We start from the raw sequence: 8,398 nt of genomic DNA on the forward strand, positions 1-8,398 counted from the left end.
GTAAACATTATAAGGGTGTGATAAAATGGATGAAAGTACGGTGGAGTAAAGGAAGTGTGTCAAACATAACTTCTGGCCACTTCATACAATTTCACTTGATATAGTTATCTTAAATCTTAATACACTACCTGACAAAAGTCTTGTCGCCTATGCAAGTTTTAGGAACAGCAAATAATAACTTGACTTCTAGTTGATCATTTGGTATCAAGCCATATCAACCTGCAGCCCAAGACCGGTTACTCACTGAAGCTAAGCAGGGCTGAGCCTGGTCAGTACCTGGATGGGAGACCACTAGGGAACACTAGGTTGCTGTTGGAAGTTGTGTTAGTGATGCCAGCAGGGGGCGCTCAACCTGTGGTCTGTGTGAGTCCTAATGCCCCAGTAAAAGTGAAGGGGACACTACACTGTCAGTGGGCGCCGTCTTTCGGATGAGACGTTAAACCGAGGTCCTGACTCTCTGTGGTCATTAAAAATCCCATGGCACTTCTTGTGAAAGAGCAGAGGTGTAACCCCGGTGTCCTGGCCAAAGTCCCACTATCGGCCCTTACGATCATGGCCTCCCAATCATCCCTTTCCACTGAATTGTCTCTATCACTGTCTCTCCACTCCACCAATAGCTGGTGTGTGGTGAGCGCACTGGCGCCGTTGTCCTGTGGCTGCCGTCGCATCATCCAAGTGGATGCTGCACACTGGTGGGGGTGTGGAGAAACCCCCCCTCATGATTGTAAAGCGCTTTGGGTGTATGGCCATACACAATAAATGCGCTATATAAATACACATTACATTACATCAGAAGTGGCTTATATGAATGGCAAAGGCCACTAGATTATGCTTATTTTATCAAAATAAAATATGATCATGCCTTGATTTTGAATTATTTAATAAGGACAGTAAGGTCTGACTTTGCTAACACAAAAGTCGAAAGCGTTCTTGCAGGACTCCCAGAGCTCAAGAACCTTCGGATTCATCTTCAATGCCTTCATTTTACCCCAGACATGCTCAATAATGTTCATATCTGGTGACTGGGCTGGCCCAGCGACAAGACTTTGACGACAAGACTTCTGTCAGGTAGTGTATATTTTTTGTGGGTTAATTATTTGCCATAAAAAAAGAAGGAAGTGAGTTCAAGATAAATACCATATTTTTAATCACCACAACACAAAAAATATCATGCAAATAATTTAAAGGCCCCTCATTGGGTCAGCTTAAAAAACTGTGTTTTGTCTCTGACCTCAGCTCGTTCTGGTGGATCTCCATGATCTTGCGCTCCAGCTTGAGCGATTGTTTAGGGAAGAGCTTGAAGTCGCTGATGTAGTCTGCAGGATGCTCTTCGGGGTCATAATCTCCAAGCTCAGCTAAAACCCAGATTCACATCTTATAAATGACCATTAATATTCCTGCATATCTAGAACAAGACACTCTCATCGGTTTCTAATCTAAATGAGCTTCATATTCGTCACAATCCCTCTCCTTCACTCTGAGAGCAGGGAAATGTGGAAAGAGGTTTTTGAAATATGACTGTTCATTAGTTTAAAAGCTTCCAGACGAAAGTGTCTCAGGAACACGATGTTACGTGATGAAACGTGTGATTGGTTGTAAAGGGTGTCTGTAGATTAGGTTACAGTCGTACCTTGGACGATGCAGGCTCCGAGATATGCAGCATCAGCGAATGGACACAACAGCCTGCCGTGATACACGTCTCTCTTCAACTGGAGATACAGAAGATACCTGAAAGAGAAAATAGAGAGAAAATTAGAGAGAGAGCAGACTTTAGCCTACTTTTTATGTAAAAAATGTAAAATAATCCACATGATTGCTTTATCAGATGCTACACTGCAAAAAATGCCTTTCTTACTTAGATTTTTTGTCTTGTTTCTAGTCCAAATATCTAAAAATTCCTAAATCAAGAAGAATTTTCTAAACAAGCAAAACATATTGCCTTGTTTTGAGAAATATTATGCCAATATTAAGTCAGTTTTTCCTTAAAACAAGCAAAATAATCTGCCAATGGGCTAAGCAAAATAATCTTACGTCAAAAGAAAAAACAAGATTAATTTGCTTACCCCATTGGCAGATTATTTTGCTTGTTTTAAGGAAAAACTGACTTAATATTGGCATATTATTTCTCAAAACAAGGCAATATGTTTTGATTGTCTAAAAAATGCTTCTTGATATAAGAAATTTTAGATATTTAGACTAGAAACAAGACAAAAAATCTAAGCAAGAAAAGCATTTTTGCAGTGTATTATTAATTAAATTAAAATGCTTTGTAGTTTTAAGTTGTTTAAGCTCTTGAAGAGTCAAAAACGTACATGTAGCATTTTAAGAAAGCACACTTATTTTATTTTTATTTGTTTACATGTAACTTGTTTGCATTTTATTTAGTTCAATTTGTTAATTAAGGACACTGTAAACATCATAAGAACGTAGTAAGTTGGATGGCAGAACGACGGAGTGAAAGGATTTCTGACTACTTCATGCAAATGTACATTTTTATGAAAGAGAGAGAGAATCCATTTAGTACTAATACTTTTTTATGTAAACAATGTAAAATAATTTAGTGTTTCTCAACTGGTGGGTCGCGAACATTTTCAGTGGGTCGCGGAGTGTGTGGTCAAAAAAAAACAACAAAAGTCTAATTCTTAACTTATTTTGCTTATATCAGACTTTTATTTTGGAATGTGCCTGCGATAACTGTACCTTTTAACATGCGAAATTTCATTTAATTATAGCAACAAATATGTTGAAGCGCAAGTACAATCCTGAATAAGTGTGGATTTACATATATTGACGACAAAATAAGCGTAAAACCTCAGTGTGTCATATGTAGTGAGGTGCTCTTACAAGAAAGCATGAAGCCTTCTAAATTAAACCGACATTTAGAAACCAGACATCCCATTTGCAAGGACAAACCTGTTGACTGCTCTCAAAGACGACTCCAATAGCTGAGGGCATCACAAAAGTGCCGAACATATTCATGTTCAAAACAAGTACAGGCATTCTGCGCATCTTACTGTGCTCACCGTGTAGCAAAGGCCAAGAAAGCCCTCACAAAAGCAGAAGAGCTTTAATTTGCTGGTTTGTTCTGTTCACCAGGATCAGTGTTAATGCTTTATTAACACTTCAGTTTAGTTCATGGAAACTGAACTTTTTCTTACCCTAACCACTGTTTACAGTATTTGTCGTTTTTACTTTGTAATATTTATATAATTTCATATATTTTGTTAAATGACAGCAATAAAATAGTGTTTATTTGTAAGTCTGGGAGATGTTCTTATGATTTATAAGTCACTACTTGTTTATGTTAAAAAATAAACACAAATAAATTAAAATTCCTAAAACTAAATTATAGTTCCTCAAATTTTGGGTCGCGGCTTGATGACCATGTAAAAATGTGGGTCCCATGGCCAAACCAGTTGAGAAGCACTGAAATAATCGACATGACTGCATAATTACATGCTAATTGTAATTAGATTAAATTGTATTGTAGTTCTAAGTTGTCTATAACTTGTCAAATGACCATGAAATGAATAATTAACGGATTTCCGTGCATTAAAGGATTTAAATACACAGAGGCAAAGAGCTGCGCGACGCATGGCAAAACTGTTAATTATCGTGCTTATTCATTTCATGGTCATTTGTCAAAGTTATAGTCAACTTCAGAGTAGTTTGTCTTGACACATGTTGAGCTTTAAAATTTTAAATTGAATAATCCCTCAAGATGCCCTTAAAGTGAATTCTTTAAGGAGTGTAGTAATAGTATACTAATATTTAATGTTATGCATATGCCTCACTTTAACGATTACCAAATAACGTACAGGTGATACAGAACATCCCTGAAAATCCCTTATAAGTGAGCATTCCTGTGACCTACTACCTCTAAAGTGAGTTCTTTTAAGAGTGTAGGGTATTACTACGTATATCATGTTTGCATTTGGATCTTCCTGACTGAAGGCAACAGTTTAGATAATTTTATTCATATTCCTTAACGTTTAAGAAAAAACTAGGTATACTTTAAAAGTATCCAAATATGTACAGAGTTCTATTAATTAACAAGATCACACAAACTGATTTTGTTCTACAGTAAGAATACTAGGCAGGTTGTAAACTGGATGCGCCACTCGGCGCCACAACACAGCGTGCACATGACAGTAATAAGTATCTCACACCAGACGCGTACATTTGCATTTTTCTTTCAAATAAAACTATTCAGATGGCGTTTTGTGGCACGGTAGAAATATGAACAGTGTTCTGAGTTGTGGCTGGGTGCCGCAGTGTTTGTACCCTGATAAAAACCTATGTTTAAAATTCTGAAATGCATGGCGCTGCGTGGCACAACGCAACATGTCACCGAGTGGCTAATCTGGTGTGCGACCCCCTTTAGGCTAATTTTGATTTCTGTAGTTTGTACAATGGGACTGTGATGCTAACTAAACAAGTTTCTGCTTTCAACTTTATGCTTTTTCCATTTCTCCATTCAAGTTTACTTTAGCCCCTTTCACACAGTGATACCGGTAAATATCTGGAAAATTTCCGGAATGACTTTACCGGTATATTAAAAAAAGCGCTGTTCACACAGGCGAGGACGTTACGGAAATTTTCCGGAAAAGAGCATTCACACATCCATTCCAAAATACCGGTAAATTCTGACATCATTCACCACAAATGAGCTCTAAACGGCTGCGCTTGTATTTGTAAACATTTGACTAAATTACAAACTCTGTGGATGATCAATATTGTGAACAACTTTCGCAGGATCACTTTCGCATGTCGAGATGTTCATAATATGTGCGTGTGCAGGCGCTCACAGGCTGTTTCACAGGCACACAAACGTAAACAAACAACGGCTTATCATAAGCATCTCATCGATGATTATTTACACAGTTGGCATTAAGAAGAACATATAAACGTGATCTGATTAACTTCTAGCAGCTAAATGTGTCTGGAAAAATATTCAAAGGCTCTTATTCTCACAAACCGCGCGGACGTAAATGCGTCTGACTGTTGTGATTGGCTAAAGCAGACGTCTCACGTCAGCACGTTCTAGACGTGCACGCGCTTATTATGGTAATCTTCCTTCTGCATTCACACAGCGCAGCATTCCGGCAAATTGCCGGTAATGTTACAACTTCTCTTTCCGGAAAATAGCCAGTACGAATTTACCGGTGTTTTCAAAAAGGACCTGTTCACACATACAACCTTTCCGGGTCTGTATGTGTGAAAGGGGCTATTGTTGCTGCAGATGAAATATAATGCGAAAAACATCAAACAAATATTTTTCATTAGTTTGATATTAATTAATGATCATCATATGCAGCAATGGGTTCACTTTAACAAGGACCAAATAAGGCACAGGTGAACATAATCAGTAATGAAGAAATCCCTAAAAATCCCTCATAAGTGAGCATCCTTGTGAGTGACCTACCACCTTCAAAAGGCCCTTAAAGTGAGTTCTTTTAAGAGTGTAAGGCATTAATATCTCACATTTGCATTAGGATCTTCCTGATTAAAGGAACCCATTATGAAAAGCGCACATTTATCATATTCCTAAACATTATGTTTAGGAGGGGGAAAAGGTCCATGTTTTCTTGTGCTTTTTAAACACTGTAAGTATCCAAATAAGATCTGACTAATATTAAATTACTGACCATGTTCCACTAGAATAATAAACACTGATAAACTGTTCACAGCAAGAATGCTTGATTTTGATTTCTGCAGTTTATAGAACGAGACTGTAATGCATTAGCTAGACACGTGTGTCTGCTATTAAGTAGTTTCCATTTTCTCCATTCTTCCTCTTCCTAACCCACTGCACTCAAATGCATTCTTTATATTAAATATTAAAGAGGAAAAAGAGAGAGAGCGAGGTAGGGGAAAAATATATAGATGTTTTCCATGTCAAACCAAGCTTTTAACAGAGAAAGCCTTGGTTCAGGAACATTAATGCACCTCCATCTCAAACTCCTTTCTTCCTCTTTCACAGGATGTAACCATTTAAACTCAGGCAACCTGCGCTCTTCAATACACTCACACACACACTCAGGCTTCGTCTGGCGGCTCTGGCCACAGGAACATTCTGGTCTTCCAGGGCAGAGAAAGCATGCAAGATCCAGAAAGACAAATACATTTATCTTCACAGTTCAGATGGTCCACGCATTGAGCCCCATGTTGCGAGAGCAGCAGTAATGAGTTAGTCACACTGACAGTCTGTGTGTGTGTGTGTGTGTGTGTGTGTGTGTGTGTGTGTGTGTGTGTGTGTGTGTGCGTGTGTGTGTGTGTGTGTATTTGGAAGGAATCAGTGAGATGGAATCAAAGCCTGCTTTAGGAATGTTGCTCTGTGATAATGTTAGAGAAAACACGTGACACACACTGACACTGACAGCCTTTTTAGATTATTTTTGGTTCCATTTGATGGGAAAAAAATCCTATTAACATAAAATTGAGGGGTAAACATGCTTAATATTCATTTATGGAAAAACAAGGATGTCCAAACTGATGAAACGAAAAGACTTCTTCATCAAATTCTATTTAAAAACATGGAATGTCTTCCCTAATTTAAAAAGTTCATGTGTAACCCCACCGGTGCTACGCAACCCAACCTGCTCCAAGCTGGTATTGAACAAACGAACTACCGCATGGGAGTCGGTTGCTCAACCAAGGAGGCTAAAGACCATGGCCTCTAGCGTCTGTTGCTAGAGCACCTTTAGAGGTTAGAGAAGTGAGGTTTACCTGCACAGCACTTAACTAGCTGGCCTCTATTACACACGGTAATCATTATTACTCAAGTATACGAAAAGTAATAAGAACTCGAATGTATTTTGGATGATTTGGAGGTTTTTTTGATGCAACCCAGGCTCATTCTGAAAACGTACCCCTATATACATTTCCGGAGAGCACCAAATTTGTCCCAGGAGGAACGTTTTTTTGCAGTTTTTGCGAATCCACCAGAGGCCACTGTGTACGCTTTTTGAGATCTCAAATTTCTCTTGCAAGTGCCATTCACGCCTGCTGTTCAATCCACGAGAGGCTGCTGTTGATTGACTGATTGACCCATCCTACATTTTCCATAAACCCAACCAATAGTGTGTTCAAATGCACAGATTGACCTGCTTTCTGAAACCGTACCGAACCTTGTCATCATGGTCAACATCGGTCATTCCGCTGTGGCGACCACGGGTTAATAAGCTGTCGGCGCACTAGCCTAGTGGTTAGCGCGCTGACATATGGTGCAATAGCACGTCAGGGCGTCGTGAGTTCGAATCCTGGCTTGAAGACTTTTCCCTACCCCCTCTCTCTCTGTCCCACTTTGCTTCCTGTCCTGATACTGTCCTATCTAATAAAGGCAAAAAGGCCAAAAATAAATCTTAAAAAAAAAATTAATAAATGGAATAAGCTGAAAAGAAAATTAATGAATAAATCTTAAGCAAATGTGAATTGTGACAAACTAAAGTGTTACCATACATTTTTGTACAATTTTGTAGAATTTTTGTTTTATTTTTGGAGCGAAATGAGACCTGGTACATGTTGTTTGACAGGTTCGAGATATTCACTATAATAAGATCACACTGGTTACTCTGACATGAAAGCCGCCGCAGATCAGGCGCTCTGGCTTCGGCTGCAAAGTAAACATGCTCTTTCCAAATGAAACTGGAACAATCTGCCCAGGAGGCGTTTTTTTAAAATGCAAATCTCTTCCAGAGCATCCTCCGTCTCGCACACTTGACTCCAGCAATTCAGAGCTGTTTACACTGGAATCGGCCGGAGCCGCTTAATGTTATTCTAACAGCATTTGAGCATTAGATCAGAGAACGGTTACCTTGTCAGCTCTTCCTTGATCTTGATGGGCTCCTGAGGGTAGAACTTCACCCTGAAGCACATGGTGTACGGCTGCTGACCTGAAAACAGCACAACATCAGCAATCAAACACCCAGAGAGAGAGATAGAGAGAGAGTCTTGAGCGTACGCCAGTAAATGTGATGCAGATTATGCAGAGAAGTGTAACCGAGGGCATGAGGAGAGCTAAAATGATTATATTAATCCACGAGATGAGGGAAACCCCTCTGGTGAAGGATGCAATGAAGTCTTCGAAGATAAACGTAATGAGTCGGTGAAGTTAAAAGCTCGGAGGGAGAGATTGATTTCGTTGACGTCACTTTAGAGAACGTCTGGCTAAAAGGTCTACGATCTCTTTCTCTCTGTCACTTGTCCATCCACTTGCTCTCTATACAGTAATTATACAAAGTCATTTTATTTCTATCTCGGGAACATGAGAGGCATTTATTCTCAGTAAAAGACATTTCAAAGGTAAAGTCTATTGTTGTAAGCCTAAAAGAAGGAATCCAGCCGGCACAACATCATATTACATTGATCTTTAGTTTTGTTTTGGTTGGTGACCTGT

General features: G+C 39.1%; 1 protein-coding gene and 2 long non-coding RNA genes across 7 annotated transcripts in view; 1 reads left to right on the forward strand and 2 right to left on the reverse strand.

Moving 5' to 3' along the window:
• Nucleotides 1–8,398, forward strand: part of LOC148679673 (uncharacterized) — a 140,816-nt gene that overhangs the window by 118,710 nt on the left and 13,708 nt on the right. The gene's annotated exons all lie outside the window — the stretch shown is intronic.
• Nucleotides 1–8,398, reverse strand: part of frmd3 (FERM domain containing 3) — a 97,675-nt gene that overhangs the window by 50,922 nt on the left and 38,355 nt on the right. For all 5 annotated transcript variants that reach the window (XM_087265465.1, XM_087265467.1, XM_087265466.1 and 2 more), the window contains exons 4-6: nucleotides 7,817–7,895; nucleotides 1,631–1,728; nucleotides 1,232–1,355 (exon numbers count right to left, since the gene is read on the reverse strand). In XM_087265465.1, the coding sequence (XP_087121591.1) occupies nucleotides 1,232–1,355; nucleotides 1,631–1,728; nucleotides 7,817–7,895 (301 nt within the window). The remainder of the gene's footprint in view (nucleotides 1–1,231; nucleotides 1,356–1,630; nucleotides 1,729–7,816; nucleotides 7,896–8,398) is intronic.
• The window catches only part of LOC147842882 (uncharacterized), a 797,275-nt gene that overhangs the window by 45,866 nt on the left and 743,011 nt on the right, over nucleotides 1–8,398 (reverse strand). The gene's annotated exons all lie outside the window — the stretch shown is intronic.

Source organism: Danio rerio, chromosome 8, assembly GCF_052040795.2.
Source record: "Danio rerio strain M-AB ecotype USA chromosome 8, GRCz13ab, whole genome shotgun sequence".
In the NCBI taxonomy this organism is placed as follows: domain Eukaryota; kingdom Metazoa; phylum Chordata; class Actinopteri; order Cypriniformes; family Danionidae; genus Danio; species Danio rerio.